Consider the following 17368-nt stretch of genomic DNA (forward strand, 5'->3'; position numbering starts at 1 on the left):
TCCCCTTGAGTGCTTTCAGGACCTTCCCTAGGGCCACTTAGAGGAGGGAAAGGCCAGATACAGTGGCAGAGTGGGTTAAAGGGTTGTTTATTACCAGTTGCACTGCAGACAGTCCCACCTGTCCCTGAGTGGATTTCACACAGATCAGTCCCAGTGAGTGGGAAGCCTCCTTCCTGCCCCTCCCAGATGTGCTTTTCTGCCTTGGGCCTAAGATGTTACAAAGAAACTGGTTGTGCTCCTCCCCTGCCCTCCCACCTACCTTCCCATGGAATTCCTCTTGAAAGATTCCCTTTCAGAAACCCCTGCAGCCCCCTGGCCCCTTAGCTCCAGCCCTGCCCAGAGCCCACTCCCTCCCCCCAGAAGTAGCCAGGTTGGAGAGAGAGAGAGAGAGAGAGAGAGAGAGAGAGAGAGAGAGAGAACAGCAGCAGGGGGTCAGTTACAGGCTTGATCGTGTTTATTCTTCACCCTGGTGGCCCTGGCCTCAACTGAGATTGGGGTTTGATGCTGGGGGAGATTTCCTCTTGTTGACCTTGACTGGAGAGGCCTTCGCCCCAGGCTTCTTGGCCTGGACTGTGTTCTTCTCTCTCTTCCTGGGCAATGAAGATTGCACAATATCGTCACTGGAGGGTTCTCCCTGCCTGGGGTCACTGTAACTGTCGACGCTCTCCAGATCTTCCCGGCTCTCTGGACTGGACTCTGACATCCTGGCCAGCTCCCTTGGGCTTATTGATCTGCTCAAGTCTGGAGGTGAAGAGTCCGATTTAACTGGGCTTTTCTTCTTAGTCAGCTTGTTGCCCTTCTTGACTTTTTTCTTCAGCTTTGCCTTCTCGTCCACGTCCTCCTCCTTGTCTTTGTCTTTTTCCTTTTTCTTCTTGAGCTTCTTAACCCTGCTGCCCTGGGACTTCCCTGTGGGGCTCTCAGAGCGCCAGATGGTGATGGGAGCTGCCGAGTCAGGGGTCCCTGTGACTGTACCCGTGCCTATGCCTGCATCAGTGGGTGTGGTAGGCCCCACCTGGGTTGGGATGGGAGGCTTGCTTTCTTCCTCCTCCTCCTCCTCCTCCTCCTCCTCCTCCTCCTCCTCCTCCTCTTCATTCAGGTCATCTGCCCCACACTTGTGGTGGATGGGATGGTGGATCACTGCCACAGAAAGAGGCCTGTAGCTTTTGCACCTGGGAGGGAAGACAGGGAAAGAGAAGGTTGACAGTGGGGGCTGATGCCCCATAGTGCCCCCCGTCAGTCTCCAGCACTCACCAGCCGTACCAGAAGCGCTCCACATACTCTTCCTCTGGGATGCACTCAAAGCAAGGGGTCTGGATGATGTTGAAACAGGTTGAGCCCACATCTCGGGAGCAGGTTGGGCCTACATCTCGGGAGCTGCTGCTATTTGTCTTCTCTAAGCACTCCTTCGCCCTGCCACACAGGGGACTCAGCCTGGCTCCCACACCTCCAGGACTCCCCAGGGGCCCAGAGCCAGAACCCTGAGGATCAGTGTGCTTTCACTGTGCTCAGCCCAGGCTGCCAAAAGACCTCCTCCCTGTGGCTCTTAGAGCAGAGCCAGGTTGGTTTACAAAGCCAGGGCTGGGCTGGCAACGCCGGGTCACAGCTAAGGGAAGGAACCGCAGTGAACATTTGGACCTGGCTCTGCCCAGGAATCTCCTGGGCGGTCGGTCCCCCAAGGTGGAGGGCCCTTACCTAGCATCACAGTCACAGTGGCTGACAGAGTGCAGGTGCAGGTTGTGGTGGCCGCAGTCAGAGGGGAAGGGGCGGATGATGTGCCCAGTGCACTGTTTGTGTTTCCAACAGCACCTGTCGGTGTCCTTGAAGTCACCTGAGGGGTGGGAGTCAGTCACACATGGGCAGCAGCACATGTGTGGGTCTCCTGTCCCACAGCTCCGTCTCAAGGCTTGAAATTCACCTGCCACCACCCCGCCAAGCTGTTTCTACTTCCTAGTAGTCCAGCCCACCAGTAACTCCGCGTCTCAGCACTCCACTTTCCCCAATCCACTGCATGAATCTGCCTACCCCCCGCAGGCTCCCAGGAACATGTCACCAAGGTCCTCACCAAGTCCCCCTTGCTGTCCTGTGACACACCTCCTCCCCACCCCTGCCCTTCATGGGAGCCTACCGACCTGGGGCCCTCCACTGACTCCTTTCACCCAGCTGATCGGAGTTGTCAGCTACCCCGTTTCACAGGGGGCCTGGGTAGGGGAAGGACCTCTGGCCATGTCACGCTGGAGTGCCACTTCAGAGTCCCCAGCGATTAGAGCCAGCAGCAACAGCATCCTCAGTTCCTACCGTGTTTCCCCGAAAATAAGACCGGGTCTTATTTTAATTTTGCTCCAACAATCTACATTTATTCATTTATTCATGTACAGAATCCATATTCAAACAGTCATGTCTGGCTGACGATCTTAATTGGGGCTTATGTTTGGGGTAGGGCTTATATTACGAGTGTCCTGAAAAATCATGCCGGGGCTTATTTTCCAGTTAGGTCTTATTTTCCAGGAAACATGGTATACCTGTCATCTGCACAGACCCAGGAGGCTTTCGTCCGACCCCTCAGCCTCTGAAGCCGCTCCTGCCCCAAGGCCTGCTATAACACAGAGGGAGCTAAGGCCTAACCCAACGCACGTCCTGCTCCTCGGCTTCTCCTGACTCTGGTCCTTCCCTTTTCTCCTCTCTTCTCCAACCTCCTCCTCTCTTTGGACATGTTTCTCCCCTTTCCCATGCTCGCTCTTAATTCTTTCCCTGCTCTTTACTCAGGTTCCCACTCCCCGTCCATTCTCTTTCCCCAGTCCTTATATCCACGGACTTGAACAACCCACCTCCAGCGTGCGCCCTTCCACCCCTTGCAGGCAGCACAGATACCATGTTCCCTTTCCCAGAGCACAGGGGAGAAGCTGCTGGGGTGAGAATCTGGGATTACGGGAAAGCTCTGGAGAAAGGCTCACACTTCTCTTGCTCAGCTGAATGCAACTCCTAGACATATACTGGCGTCTCCCAGCCTCTACCTGCACTGCCTCACCACTGACCCTGCCTAGGGCTCCAGTCTACTAATGGCTCTCCCCTCTGGCCACCCACTAAAAGGTAAGCCCGTGAAGTGACTCCATGTGCCCAAGGATTCACACATCAGGGCAGAAAGGACAAAGCACCTTCCTGCGGGTCCCCCTGCTGGGTCCCTGGCTGCACCCACCTCCAGAGGAAGAAGTGGGTAAGCACCAATGACTTCCATGGCAGCCTGGCATGGGGTGCTATGGCCGGCTAACTCCCTCCAAACAGGCTAGAAGGATTACACCTTTACCCAGCCCCAACAAGGGGTAGAACGGGGGACAAGACATATAACCCAGGTTAGGGGGGTGTTAGTCCAAGTGGCCGTAAAGTACTTGAGAGATGAGTAAACAGCAGCTTGGTCTGAGCCTTGCCTCACATTCCCCTCCTTTCCCTTCCCCCACCAGGCTGTGAGGATTCCAGGTCCCCCCATACACCCCGACCCAGTTGGTGGCCTCCCTTTCTGCTTCCTCTCCTCATGCCCTTTCTTCATAAGGCATTTGAGGGAAGACCTTGAGTCCAAGTCAGACCGGCCTGAGCCCTAGTCTTGGCTCTGTCACTTACTAGCTGGGTGACCTAGGGCCGGTTACTTTATTTTTCTGAGTCATTTCTTTGTCCACCAAATGGGTATGGTAGTAATACTGATTTTGCAGGGTTGTTGGGAGGACTCAGCTCACGTGTCAAAGATATTTGTGCACTCCAAGGTACTACACAAAGGAAAGGAGTGACTGTCACTTCCCAAAAGGGACCCCCTGGCATGAGTAGGGGATGGGGTGGCGGTGGGGCAACTGGGTAACCCCTTCAGGACCAAACACACTCTCCTTCCTATTGCTAAGGTGTCAGCTTTCCCAAGTGAGGGGTGGCGGGAACCCCTGGGACAGAGATTCCCCTGGACCCACCTTCAGAGGAGAGAGTAGATGATGCATCAGTGCTAGACGCCACACGCAGATGTCCTCTTTCCCAGCCGGGTAACCTGTTTATATCTGAGAGAGTACAGAGTGGCAGCAGCAGCACCCCATGGGAAGCTGAGAAGCTCCTGGTGTCAGGCCCCAGTTGCATCCTAGAGATGCAGAGATTAAAAAAAAAAAACGGTCCCTGCTCGCAAGGGGCTGGGAGAGGGATGCAGGGGAGGTATGTGGAACAGTTCATGAGAGTGGTATGAGGCAGACACTGATAGGGAGGGAAGTAGTGGGGAAGAAGGCCTGTGGGAGCAGAGAGCCAGGACACCTACTGAGATGGTGGGGGGTAGGATGGGATTAGGAAGACGCATAATAGGAGCTGAATCTGGAGTAATAACAGGAGGGAGCCGGAGTCTAGGCAAGGAGGGGCAGTTTCAGGAATTCTCCCAGGCTGTGTGGCACCTGGTCAGAGGTTGTTCCGAGCAGAACTTTAACTGGGACAGCAAGCAGCTCCATCAGTAACCAGAGGGTAGAGTCTGCCACTTTCCTTCCAACAATTAGCTGTATCTGTTAGGGCATCGGAGCTGAGTCCTGCTTAAGGAAGGGAAGCTGATTGCTTGGGGACTTCAGCTGGGCCTTCGTGGAACTTGGTCATCTTTCTATAAGTCCCTGGTCAGCTCCGTGTTTTCCACAGCACAGTAAGTACTCCAGATTTATTGAATGTTTCAATGAAACTTCAAGCACTTCCCTGGAAACCCCTACCCTGCTGCTGTTCCTCTCTGCAGATCACCAGCCCTGTCTGTGGCTGCTCCCACCCTCATCAGTTCTCCTTCAGCCTGGGGGAAGCGTTCCTCTTTCCTCCTACCCAAAGCACCTGAACTCTAGGTCCCAGCCAGAATTTTTACTTTCTCCTTCTTTAATGTTTTCTTCCCTCCTGCAGGCATGAACATCTTTAAACAAAACACTCTATGAACCGTGTTTCTCCCTCTACCACTGAATCTCCCACCCCTCTTCCTTTTCAAGTTTATTCACTCACACATTCATTTAACAGACATATTGGATCGCTTCACTAGATACCAGTGAAGGAGGCCCAGTCTCTACCTGCAGTGAGCTCAGAATCTCCACCTGTTTACATTCCAGCCACCTATACATGGCAGCCATTCCTGACCCCTCTATCAGAATAGCCCAGGCAAAGGCTGTCAACAATTTCCCAGTAGCCACACCCAGTGGCCTCCTTTTCATCTCATTCCACTTGACCCTGTTGACCAATCACTTTCTTCTGCAAATTATGTTCCTTTGGCTTCCACGCAGACCTCTCTCGTCTGTTTCTTCCTTCTCTGACTAGCTCTTTAGTTCTTTCCTGACTCCTGCGCTGCTCCCTCTTCCTCTGCTGTACCCCTTAAATTAATGATTACCAGGGTTCTGTCTTTGGCCTCCTCAGAACACAAGCTTGTCTTGGATAATGTCATCCACTTCCATGGTTTCAGCATCCACCAATAAAATGGCATAAATCTGGGTCTCCAATCCAGACTTTCCTGAGCACGTAGCCAATATCCTCTTGAACAGTCCCAAACATCTTAAACGAGCACATCCCACATGAACCTACCATCTTCTCCCTACCTTCCATGAAGCACCCCTCTTGTATCTTCCATTCAGAGAGCAACAGAAATCTAGAAGTCATCCTTTCCCTCACTTCTACACCAACTTGAGGACCAAGTCTTACCATGCCTGCCTGTCCTCATTATCTCTGACCAAGACAACTGCAGTAGCCTGTCTGGCCTCCCTGCCTCCTGTCTCACTACCCTCATCCAGTCCTCACAATGCAGCCAAACTGAGTTTTCTAGAATGCCAACTGGTCCGCCATGTTCCTCCTCTTTAATAGCATGCTACTGCCTTTCAGGATGAAGTGCAAATTCCTTATAACTGCCCCTCCTGCCCCTGGGCCCTGGTTTCTTCCTCAATTATCAGTTCCTCCTACCCATCCATCCCTCCTTCTACCACTCCCTTCTCTATTCCTTCTCCTGCCTCCCACTACCCAGCAATACCTGCTCATCTTAGAACAATGCTATCCAAGAAGAATTGGTCACACTGGTCTTGTGCCCCTTTACCCTGCCATGGTACTTCACATAGTTAGAGCAACTTTAGAACAAGGTCCCTACATATTTCATCTGCCTCTGTATCTACGGATCCTGGGACACAAAAAGTACTCAGTCAATGTTGGGTGATTGAATCACTACATGAGTAGAATAGACTAAACCCCCTATTGGAGCCACAAAGAAGCTATCTATGGCAATGGACATTCTGCCTAGGGTTCAAACGTGGGGACTTTTCTAGGGAAAGAGAATTGACTCAGGATGAGCATCTTCCCAATGTCGGGCAGTGTGCTGGGCTTTTAAAATATGCCTTTGATTCTAAATGCTCACCACAGCCCATTCTATGGATGGGGACAGAGAAATTCAGAATAAGTTAACTTGTCCAAAGACACAAGTTAATAGATGGCAGAGATAAGATTCAAACCCAGTATTCCTGGCTCCATAGCCTGTGCTCTTTCAGCTGTATTTGGGGTTCCTTTCCAAAACCTGCCCTGCCAGCTGTCACTTCCTGTTACACCTGTTCAACTCTAACACAGCCAATTCTTCATCCCCTGGTTTCACCCAATCCTGACTCCACAGTCTCCCTTATCCAGCCTGGACTTAAGGTCAGGCCAGAGGGCCCCGAGAGCCAGGGTCAGGATTCCAATTTGGCTTTGTCTGACCACTTTCTTTGCTCTCTTCAGTCACCATGAAAGAGCCGTCCATGTAGGGTCTACTAACTTCCCCCCGAGCCCCCAGGAAGCCCTGACAAGCACAACTGCCAAGGGGAGAGATTTAGTACCGCTCCTCAGATCTGAGAAAGGCCATGTGCTCTCTAGTTTCACAGAAGGAGAGAGCTCCGACTGAAGCAGCAGTCCAGAGCTCCTGCAGCAGAAACGACTGAGGTTGGACACAGGGGGGGGCTTCATAATGAATGAAGATGATAGCTTGAAAGGAATAGGAAGGCTTGTGGTCTCCGTAGGGCGGTAACCCCAGGCGCAGGGGCCTAACTCAAAACTCACAGGTGATGCTCATTTGTTCGGAATCCTCCCAGTCCTGCGGGCTGAGGAGCTCCCCCCGCCCTCGGAGCACAGATGAGGGGGTTCCAGGTTGGACACCACAGTAGATGAATGGGGGTGGGGAGGGAGGGAAAGGGGGAGAGAGGGACAACCCAAGAAAGGGAAGGAGGGAAGAGGAGGGAGCAAGGCAGGGGCCGAGTGCACGTGTCTCCTTGGAAATGCCGCCCTGGCCCCGCCCACATCTGTATGCGATTGTGCTGTCACGCGTGGAACCTCCAGAATCCTTCCTGCCTTCAGAGTGGACCCGCCCGCCCCAGCCCCAGCCCCAGCGACAGGGTGAATGCTGGAACATTTGCTCCAGCCAGGCCCAGCACTTCTTGGGCGACAGCTGCGGCACAGAGTTGCTTTCCAACCTTACAAACAGGAGTCGGAGCTCTGGCTTCAGGCAGGTTGCCCAGGCAAAATGCGGTGGCTATTCTCCAGGTCCTCAGGACCTCGATGTGAACCCACCCCCAGGCTCTAACTCGGCCCCAGCCCAGCCCTTGGCCCCGCCTCCTTCGTCAGGCTCACTTCTTCTACACCTTCCAGGGGTCCTCAAGCCAGCCCCAGTGCCTTGGCCCCAGCTCGAAGCCCTCCCGTATTCTTCTGCCCCGCCTTCTCCTTACCACTGCTGCTCTCATCCCAGGTGTTGTCATTGTCCTTAGTCTTTTTCTTTGTCCATCTTTCAACCGTCATTGTCGTCCTGACCCACATCGCTCTCAGCCCAGTTCTTCCTCTCTACAAGACTCGACCTCGCCGAAGTCCAACCCAGGACCTGTTTGGCGGAGCCGACCCTAAACCCTCATCTCAGCCCTTCACCCCTGTCCGCCTCATGTTTGCCCAACCTTTCTACCCACCTCCCCCGCCCCCGCTCTAGGCCGCTTTGTCTACTCAGCTCACGTCTAAGCTTCAGCCTCGCTCTTCATCCGTTGCCCCCCAGCTCCTACCAGGCTCCTCCCTCTTTGTCCCACTTTGCTACCTTCCCTGTTATCTCAGTCAGGCCTAAACTTTAGCTCGGCCTCTCAGGCCCAGCCCTCAGTCACATCCCTAATTCCTCTCCAGACCTACCCCCAGCTTTTAATCCTACCCCCCCAGACTTTAGCCCCGCCCCATCCATTCTCACAACAGCACACTTCCGCCCCCGCCGGGCCCCTCCCAGTCCTTCGGAATCTTGCCCCAGCCCTTATCCCGGTTTCCAATCTGCACTTGAACCTCGCCCGCCAGCTAGCGGAGCAACCATCTCCAACCTCCGCCCCGCCATCCGTGCTCTTCCCAGGTTCCTCGAGTGAGGCCAGGCTCACTCGCGCTCTTTCCGCCCGCAGGCTCCTCGGATAAGGACTTGATTTGGCTCTCAGCCCCCTGTGGCGACCACCCTGAGCCCCTTATCAGTGTTCCCTCCTAACCCAGAGAAATACTGCCCAATAAAGAGACCAACATAGAACCAAGGCCTTGTTCACTCTTTCTCAAATTACTTATTAGAGCAGTTAAGGTTTTTGAGCTCTTCCAAAGTGTGTTCGTGCTTTTTCTTATTTCAATCATGTAGCCTCATGGGTCTCCATAGGCTTGCCCCCTGCGGGGAGCAGGATCAACTGCATTCATAGTAACCTACTATACACTCCACATACAGTATTCACATAGCGCACATAAAAAATCTACTCACCTCACAACACACATGTACATGCCCCTCAGACACCACCCGAAACACAGAACCATACCTCTGCTCCCCACACTTAATGCAACACAAACACCCCACAGCAAGTACTGTAGTGCAGGCTTCACACATGCGCTCACTCTCTGTCCATTCCACATCCCTCATCCCCCAAAAAGGGCTCAACCTCTAAACTGCTAACAATAGAGATTTTAATGCATAAGGCACAGTGTGAGGCTGGGATCATTAAGCATTATCATACCAGTTATACCTAAGGGCCCAGCAAGCTGAGCGAAAGCAGCAGGGATCACTTCCCCACCACTGGGCAACCTGCGGGGGAGGGGGGTGCTGTCCAGTCTTTGGCATGGTGCCTAGGGCCAAGAAGTGACTGGCATGGTCCTCTGGGGGAACTGCCACCAAGGGGCAGCTCTTTGGTCTGGAAAAAGTCAGTGCAAATGTCCAGGGGTAGAGCTCTGGGGGAGTCAAGGTGGCACAGTGTCCCAGGGCTGGGCAGTCTCTGGATAGTCTCTCACCCCTTATGGGCAACACGTGGGCTTCTTTTTGCTGGCAGTTAGGTAGAGGTTGTTGTCATCACTGTTGATGCCTGAAGAAGGGTGGGAAATACGTGAAACAAGAGATTGGAGACTCCCCAAGCTCTCCGCCACCCTCATCCAGGTGGGCACTCACGGACAACATCCCCAATGCGCCGGGCCCCTGATTTCTCCAGCTCAGCCAGCACGTTGGCCTCAAAGGTCAGTGCCGCCACACGGAAAAAGAATTCCCGGACATTTTCACCTAACACAGGGAGCAGAGGGGTGCTCAGGGGCAGTTGTAGGCCTGGGGTCATCGGGCACAGCTAAAAAGCAAAGTAGGCAGGAATGCCACAGCACAAGGCCTGAAGCCTCTTACTCACCAGTGAGAGATGAGACTGCCCAGTACTCAGCCTTCATTTCTTGGGCCACCTTGAGTGCATCTCTCTCCATTAGCACATACTGAGCAGGAGTCTTAGGGAAAGTCAGAGTCAGATGAAGGAGGGCTCCCTCACCAAGCTGGGAAGTCCCCCCACTGGCACACTTACACTCAAGTCCTTCTTAGAACCCACGAGGAAGAGAAGCACGCTGGAAGGGTCATTCTCCTTGAGTGCATCAGCTAGCCACTGCCTGCGAGATGAGTGCATCGGACAGGATCCTTCCACTGACACTCATGTGTTCAATTACCCTCTTTGCTCCTAGATGCATTCTTCCCTTCCCTACCATGCCCCTGACCACCCATCTTTTCTGAACTCTCTCTTCCCGGGGCCCTATTATATTTCAGCATCCCCACATACTTGGTATGTTCCAGGGAGGCCACATCATTCAGGTTGAAGACAATGATGATGGCTGGAAGAGTGGCAGAAACAGTCTCAGGGGACGATGGGGAAGACACTACTAGTTCATTTCCACAATACTCCCAGCCCTAGATTAGAGGCCAAGTGCACCCACCCACCCCACTTCACCCAAGCCCTTACCTTGAGCTCCTCGGTAGTAGGTTGAGGCAATGCATTTGAACCTCTCCTGTCCAGCGGTATCCCAGCTGGGAGGAAAGGGAGTGAAACACAGGTATGGGGGTGGGCGGTAGGTAGGGTGTAGGTGCTAGAGGAAGAAATGGCTGGAAGGGGTATAGGAAGCACTTACAGCTGCAGACTGAAGGGGACGCCCAACACCTCAAATCGTTCCATCTCAAAGTCCACTCCAATGGTGGCCTTGTAATTCTTATCAAAGGTGTTTTTGCAGAACCTAAGGGGTCACCAGATGCTTTGGCCTGGGCCCAGCCCCCCCTGGCTAGGCCTCACCCCTCCCTGCCCAGCCCAACCCAGGTCAGCTCTAGCACCCTCTTACCTATTAATGAGACAAGTCTTCCCCACCGACAGGTCCCCCACCACAATGACCTTGGAGATCTTAAATCTGCTGGACATAAGGGGGAACAGGAGGAATGGGTCCTAGTTTCTCTTCTAGGGAGTCCCAATGCTCCCTAGTAGGTCCAGAAGGTAGCTACACCCAGGCTGTGGTTGTCATAGACAAGGCCTCCTAGGCAGCTTGCCCAGACAAATGTGCTAGCAAGGAGTGTTTTGTGCTTCAGTGTCAGAGAGACATGCATTTGAATCCCAGCTCTCACACTTACCAGCTGTGTAACTTTGGACATGTTATTTAGCCTCTCTGTCTCAGTTTCAACATTTGTTAAGTGGAGAGTTGAGTATATTTTATTGGTTTGTTGTGAAGGTTAAAATGAGATAAATGTTCTATAATCTGAAACATATCCCCCCATACACACACACACATTTTAAAATCTTTGAAATCAGAAAGTAATAGTGTTTTCCTTTTAATAAAAGACAATAATAGTACCCAACACACTTCCTGGCACACAGTAAATGCTCCATTAATGGTGGCAACTGTTATTAGTATTCCTGTTTGTTTTTTACCCACAATGGGACTCATCCTTAAAGGCACAGCCCCTACCCTGGGGCTCAAATAGATTAGGTATGTGGGAAGCTGAGCTGGTGACCACTCCTTCATGTTGGACACCTTTTCTGTGTCAGAAATTTAACTGCCACCTTTCTACCCAACCCCATCTCAGAGGCCTCACCACAACCTTGCTGGGAAGAAAGACGGCAACACAGGGGCATAAAAAGCGGGGAATAACTATATAATTGCTAGAGGCTGCAGTAAAGCCCCAATAGGGTGGATGTTACCCTTGTTTTGACTAGTTTCCTGAGACTTCCTTTCTTTGTTGTGTGTGTTTCCAACTCACCCCACGGTGCCTGTCCGGTGCTCCTGGCAGGCGCAGGTGACGCGGGGGTGGAAGTCTTTGTGCACGTGCAAAGCGGCCTCCTTCCTCAGGCACTGACAGGGATGCAAGAGAGTGGGACTCACCCATTCCTGGCCCTTGTCCCGCAGCCAAGCAGCCCGGGGCTGGGGGTGGGGAGGGGACCACCCAGAAGCAGCAGGCCCAGCTGGGCAGCAGGGCTGGGCTCAAGCCGCTAACTGGTCTGGTGCCGCCTCCTCCCCGCCCATACACCACTGAAGCCAGAAGTTCGACGTGGCTCTGGCGCCTACCTGGGGCAGCTCCGCCAGGACGCGATCCCTCCGCACCGGCGCCAGAATGTTCATCTTGCCTGCGGCCTTGTGGGGCGCCCAGAGAAGGCGCGGAGGCCTGATCTGCCCCAGCGACCCAGGCCCGTGGAGACCCGACAATCACCCGAGACCGAGGTGTCCCGACTATAACTCGGGGCCACGGGGTGCCTACGGGATCCCGAGGCCTCGGGGACTCTACGACCACCGCGGGCAACGGGGATGAAACAATCACCCGCGGCCCGGGCGAACCCACAATCACCCGGGCCCGGGGAGTCCCGAAGACGACTCGGGGACGGGGAGACCCCTCTGCCACCAAATGGGGGCGGGGAGTCCCGTCCGGGGGGTCCCGAGCCCGCGCGGATCCTACAATAACTCGAGGCCGGATAGTTCCTACAATAACTCGAGGCCGCGGGGACCCGACGACAACTCGGGGTTGAGGCGGCCCCACCATAACAGAACGGCCTGGGGGCGCGGAGCGGCCCCGCCACACGGGGTCAGTGTGGGCAGGGACAGCGCTGCGAAGCCTGCGGGCTGCTGGAGTGGGTGAGGGGCCCAGTCGGCTGCAGGGCCTCGCGTCCCACTCGGCTCTCCCTCTGCGAGCGCTGTAACATGATCCCCGGAAATTCCTGGAGAAGGGCCGCCCCCTGCCCCTTTCCCGGCAGCTCCCGGCCTTGCAGCCTGCCCCGGCCTCCCCCTCCTCTCCTCCTCCCTACACTGCCCCAGCTCAGGTTCCCTGGCCAGACTCCTCACCGGGTACCAGGACCGCCCCCACCCAGGCTGGAACCTGCCCTGACCGGTATCTCCCAGGTCGCTCTGCCCTGCACCTCTGTGCCTGGCTGCGCCTCCACAGGGACCCTTACCCAGCCGAATTAGTGATGAGGGATCGGTGATTGCTGCGCAGCATCTGGCTGCCGCAGGAACGGCGGGGAGGGATAAAGGGGGAGAAAAGGGGCCCAAGGAGAGGCGGCGCTTCCCTCCTCAACTCCAGGCCCAGGACGTGACTCATAGAGTCGGCCCCCGCTCGCTCTTCTGCGCTGGGAGGTGGGGTTGGGGGACGTAGAAGGGGTGCCAGGGGCGGAGCTGGATGCCCACCATGGAGAGAGACGTCCGAGGTCTGGTGTCTTTTCCTCGAAGGCTATCTTGTAGATTAAGGGGTGCGGAGGCTGAAGACCAAACTGCCTCCCGGGATGGAGGATAAAGGAGGGTAGATGGACCGGGAACTCCGCCCTTTGGGGAGGTCACTCACTGCTCTGGAACCTGGGGACTCCTCTCTTGTATGGGAGTTCTTCGCTCTGACCCCTTTGGAATCTTCTCAAGGACAACTTTTCCATTTTGCAGTTCTGCAGGATAGAAGAGGGGGTAGCGTACAACAAATCTCACCGTCAAAAGGGAAATCTGGTTCCAAGAGGCGAGGGGGAAGATAGAAAAGGGCGGGGTGAAGGCCGGGTAGACACAGACCCTCAGAGAAGCAAACCAGAGCATTACTATAATAAACCTTGCTGTGTGTCCGGAACTGAATTTGAGGATGCAAAGATGACTGAGGCAGGGAAGGAAGACTACTTTAAGAGAGAGGACTGGGAATGGAATTATTCACAAGAAGAACTAGTGAATGCTGCAGAAATCTGTTCGCAGTGTTGGTAGAGTTTCTAGAGTATTATCGGGAAAACGCATGAAATCTGTCAAGATAAAGAGGGGAGATGTGGCCACCTTCTACCTCCTCTGAAACTTTCCTTCTCCCCTCTACCTGACTCGACTTTTTCTGCCACCAAATCATCGTTATTGACAAGCCATGTCTCTCTTCTTTTGACCTCAATTTCCACCAATGTTTGAGGGTGTTGGGCTCGACAAATTCTGCTCTAACGTTCTAGAACTTTGCTTCACTCTCCCTGAGTCAATCTAACTATATTCATTCCAGTTTGCAGTGTTACTGTCTCCTGGAACTGCAATCCTCTTCCCTGAAGTAGTTCAAGATGGGAAGCGCGCAGGACCAGACCCGAGCGACAGCGGGGTACAACATCTGCCCGCGTTAGCATAAACACACGTCTCTAGAAAACTACAACCCCCAAGAAGCTTTACTGTCCAATGAGGGGCGGGGTGGCGCATGCTTAGTTCGTCTCCCGAGATTAAACCTAACTACCATTCCCGGCGGGCGCCGCGCTACAAATTACCCAATCAGCTTTAAGGAAGAAGCATCGTGAGTCTTCGGTGAGACTTGGCTCTATAAGCCCATGGGAACGGGTCTCGGAAACCCTTTTCACGAAGATGGCGCCGAAAGCGAAGAAGGAAGGTGTGTGTTGGGGCTGGGGTACCAGAGCTGGCTGGCCGGGGATCCCCGCAGAGTGAACGAACTGAAAGGACGGTGGTTGGGCTAAGACTTGGGGTGTCGGCTCCGGAGCTGCTCCTTGCGTTTCGGCCACGCCGCGGCGCGTGGGCCCAGCCGCATGGGCTGGGCTCCAGTAAAGGGGGTTGGGAGGCAAGCCGACAGCCAGATAATCGGCTCGAGAGAGATACACGAATCCACCGGCTGGAGCTCCCATGTCTCCAGACCTGTAAGGAATCAGTGCTCTCAACTATATCGTTGACTTTACTCGTTTTTCTTTTCTTTACCCCGTATGTTAGTCGGAGCTATAGACCCTCCCAGGGTGGCTGGCTGTACGATAGTATATAGAAAACTTAGCATCCTGTCAAGTATCAAGAGTTAGATCATTGCTAGTTAGTCGTATCCCTGGATTTACTCGTTTGCTCCAGTATCGTGCATATGATGGAAAAATTGTAACCACCTGAGACTAAATGATGTCTTCAAAGGAACCACTGATGCACATGTGGCCTGGGGCGCCCACTACCGGTCTTCAGGCCGGAAGTGATCGATTTCTGAATCCGGCACCCTCATTTTCTTTCTTTCTCAGCCCCTGCCCCTCCGAAAGCCGAAGCCAAAGCAAAAGCTTTGAAGGCAAAGAAAGCAGTCCTGAAAGGCGTCCACAGCCACAAAAAAAAGAAGATCCGCACGTCACCCACCTTCCGAAGGCCCAAGACGCTGCGGCTCCGAAGGCAGCCTAAATATCCTCGGAAGAGCGCCCCCAGAAGAAACAAGTCAGTACTGGCCCGAAACTTTGAAAAGATGGTTGAGTGTCCTCCATTGGTAGTTGACAAAATTTACTAAACTTAGAGCATGGCTTCTCAAAAACATATTAGTACCTAACTAACGTTTTTTTTCTAATGGTGTGAGGAGATTGTTAATGCCCTAGTTAAGAAAAAGGGAAGTGTTTTTACAATATTGGCAGGAATTGTTTAAAACAACCCAGAGTTACTGCCGAGGTTAATTGTTAGGTTATTATTGTTTTATATGTTAGGGTTTTAAAGTCCACTTTCTTGGGAGTATAAAGTAGGACTTAGATGTTCTCTGTTTTGGAGTTCCAGGTTTAGTTATTCCTCAGCATCTGTTGCTGTAGGGAGTAGTCCTTGAGGGTGAGGATGTGGGATGATTCTAGGTTGATAAAAGAGATTCATTCATTTGTATTGGGCAGTGAAGGCCTGAAACAGGGTATGAAAGCTGCTTTTCATTCACTCTTAATTTTTTACACTTGGGTAATGGTTAGGGGGAAATAGGCAAAAGGTTAGGGTACTTGAGTATTTTGGTGTCATGCTGCTGTTAGTAACTGAATTTAGGGATCACAGAATAGAGTAGAGCCATGGTGGTAGTTGCTACCAATGGGTCTCTGCTTCTCTCACTGCTTCTTAAGAAAAAGGCAGGAGTGTGGGTTGTGTCTGTGAAGGAAAGCACTTGATAAGACTTCTTACCCCCATTTGGACTTAGAATTTAGTGTAATGAAAGGTTAGTATCTGGTCTATAGCTTCAAAATGGGAAGGTAGTATCAGTGTAAATACAGTCCTGCTTCTCTGAATATCAGGGGAAAAGCTGTGTTATAGGTGTGCTCAGGCCACTATAAGTTTAACTTGAGCTGTAAATAAAAGTTGTTCTCAAAAATTGATGGCCCTTAAGCCAATTTTCAGCAACCAGAGGGCGCAGAAATAGTTTGTCCAGCCCAGTAAAGCACCACCGTTCTTTGGAACCCTAGCCTGGGTTTCAGGGTGCCAGTCTAGCTTTGTGCCCTTGGGGTAAGTCATTCGACTTCTCAAGTCTCAAATTTCATCCAGAAATTTGCCCTTTAGAAATGAGGTCAAATAAATGAAGGTTTGGAACTCAAAGGTGGTCCTTTAATCACTTAAAGGATGAAAGCCCTTCAAGTGAAATAATGTGCACATGGTTCTCTCAGGCTGAGGCTCCAGGTCCCTAGGTTTCAGGGTGCAAATGATGACATTGTTAAGCGACCAAAGTCTGACAAAAATGATTGCTACCTCATTGTCTGATGCACTTTGACTCCAAAAGAGGGCCCACCCCATCTTCTGGGCTCAGGCCAGGTGACCCCATTTTACCTCCCCAGGCTTGACCACTATGCCATCATCAAGTTCCCCCTAACTACCGAGTCAGCCATGAAGAAGATAGAAGACAACAACACACTTGTGTTCATTGTGGATGTCAAGGCCAACAAGCACCAGATCAAACAGGCTGTGAAGAAGCTCTATGACATTGACGTGGCCAAGGTCAACACCCTGATCAGGTGAGTGGGGCCCCATGGGATGGGGAGGAGGCTGGGGCCTCAGTCAGCCAGGAAACCTGAATGGCATAAAATTCCTTGGTGCTGCTTTGGGGTCAGAATTAGGTTTCAGAGTATGCAAGCCTTGAGAAATGAGCAACCCGTTGTAATTGATAGTCCTTTGTATGGAATATGGACTTTTGAGGAATCAACAGCTGTCCTGCCTGTAGGGCTTAATTTATGTATGGGGTTGGCGCTCATTGATTCCTACCCCTAGACAGTGGTGAGTCCTAGAATAGAATATAATTTGTCAGATTACCTGGATGTAAATGTCCTGTGGTATTTCCCATAAAAGGGAATTGGCCTGCTTTGTAGCTTAGCTTCCCTACCCTCCTGCGCAGATGATGGGGAGGGGAATCACTATTTGGAAAAGAATGACATGAACAAAGGAACCACTGATGTGCCAGAAGACTGGGGGGAGGCTCTGGGAGCAGTGAAGGCAACAGGGACTAACTAATAAGCCTTTTTCCTCCATCCTAGGCCTGATGGAGAGAAGAAGGCATATGTTCGGCTGGCTCCTGACTATGATGCTTTGGATGTTGCCAACAAAGTAAGCTTCCTTTGCTAGGAACTCCTTAACACCACCCCCTGGGTGCAAATGGTGTGTATCTTTGTGACCCAAGCTTGAGTTTTGCTGATTAGTCTTAACTGACTGACTGCACTCCTATCCTAATAGGCCCTGCCCTGTGCCCACATTTTGCTTTTTAACCATGACATTCCAGCTTAATCTTCACATTTCTACTCCTAGTAACAAAGCTCCCTTTTGTTTTTCAGATTGGAATCATCTAAACTGAGTCCAGCTGGCTAATTCTAAATATAAATTTTTTTTGCTGTACATGTTTCTTTATGTTGATTTCTGGTTGTACTGGGGGAGTCCA

The 17368-nt window shown here is 52.5% G+C and overlaps 3 protein-coding genes across 9 annotated transcripts; 1 reads left to right on the forward strand and 2 right to left on the reverse strand.

The window, feature by feature from the left end:
• Positions 1–432: 432 nt before the first annotated feature.
• On the reverse strand, positions 433–8832 carry PROCA1 (protein interacting with cyclin A1). 4 transcript variants are annotated; one of them, XM_019647046.1, is made up of 5 exons: positions 7704–8832; positions 3948–4031; positions 1693–1828; positions 1261–1410; positions 433–1169 (listed from the first exon to the last, which is right to left on the reverse strand). In XM_019647046.1, exons 1-5 carry the CDS (start codon positions 7789–7791, stop codon positions 482–484), a joined length of 1146 nt encoding a protein of 381 aa, XP_019502591.1. In that variant the 5' UTR covers positions 7792–8832; the 3' UTR covers positions 433–481. The 4 variants fall into 4 exon arrangements, with proteins under 4 accessions (XP_019502591.1, XP_019502590.1, XP_019502592.1 ...); XM_019647045.1 differs by having other exon boundaries at positions 1252–1410; XM_019647047.1 differs by lacking the exon at positions 3948–4031 and having other exon boundaries at positions 1252–1410.
• Positions 8833–8915: 83 nt separating this feature from the next.
• Positions 8916–13173, reverse strand: RAB34 (RAB34, member RAS oncogene family). Of its 4 annotated transcripts, none has more exons than XM_019647050.1 (11): positions 12928–13173; positions 11818–12030; positions 11513–11604; positions 10603–10671; positions 10399–10500; positions 10233–10297; positions 10053–10104; positions 9804–9885; positions 9639–9729; positions 9413–9520; positions 8916–9329 (listed from the first exon to the last, which is right to left on the reverse strand). In XM_019647050.1, the coding sequence occupies exons 2-11, from the start codon at positions 11869–11871 to the stop codon at positions 9262–9264; spliced, it is 783 nt and encodes a 260-aa protein (XP_019502595.1). In that variant the 5' UTR covers positions 11872–12030; positions 12928–13173; the 3' UTR covers positions 8916–9261. The 4 variants fall into 4 exon arrangements, with proteins under 4 accessions (XP_019502595.1, XP_019502597.1, XP_019502594.1 ...); XM_019647052.1 differs by lacking the exon at positions 12928–13173 and adding an exon at positions 12696–12908 and having other exon boundaries at positions 10603–10668; positions 11818–11914; XM_019647049.1 differs by lacking the exon at positions 12928–13173 and adding an exon at positions 12696–12902.
• An 841-nt stretch (positions 13174–14014) lies between these two features.
• Positions 14015–17360, forward strand: RPL23A (ribosomal protein L23a). Its single transcript, XM_019647054.1, has 5 exons — positions 14015–14122; positions 14742–14925; positions 16278–16454; positions 16971–17040; positions 17265–17360. Exons 1-5 carry the CDS (start codon positions 14098–14100, stop codon positions 17277–17279), a joined length of 471 nt encoding a protein of 156 aa, XP_019502599.1. The 5' UTR covers positions 14015–14097; the 3' UTR covers positions 17280–17360.
• The last annotated feature ends 8 nt before the right edge of the window (positions 17361–17368 follow it).

The sequence above is a fragment of the Hipposideros armiger genome, unplaced genomic scaffold (genome assembly GCF_001890085.2).
Source record: "Hipposideros armiger isolate ML-2016 unplaced genomic scaffold, ASM189008v1 scaffold_108, whole genome shotgun sequence".
Taxonomy (NCBI): domain Eukaryota; kingdom Metazoa; phylum Chordata; class Mammalia; order Chiroptera; family Hipposideridae; genus Hipposideros; species Hipposideros armiger.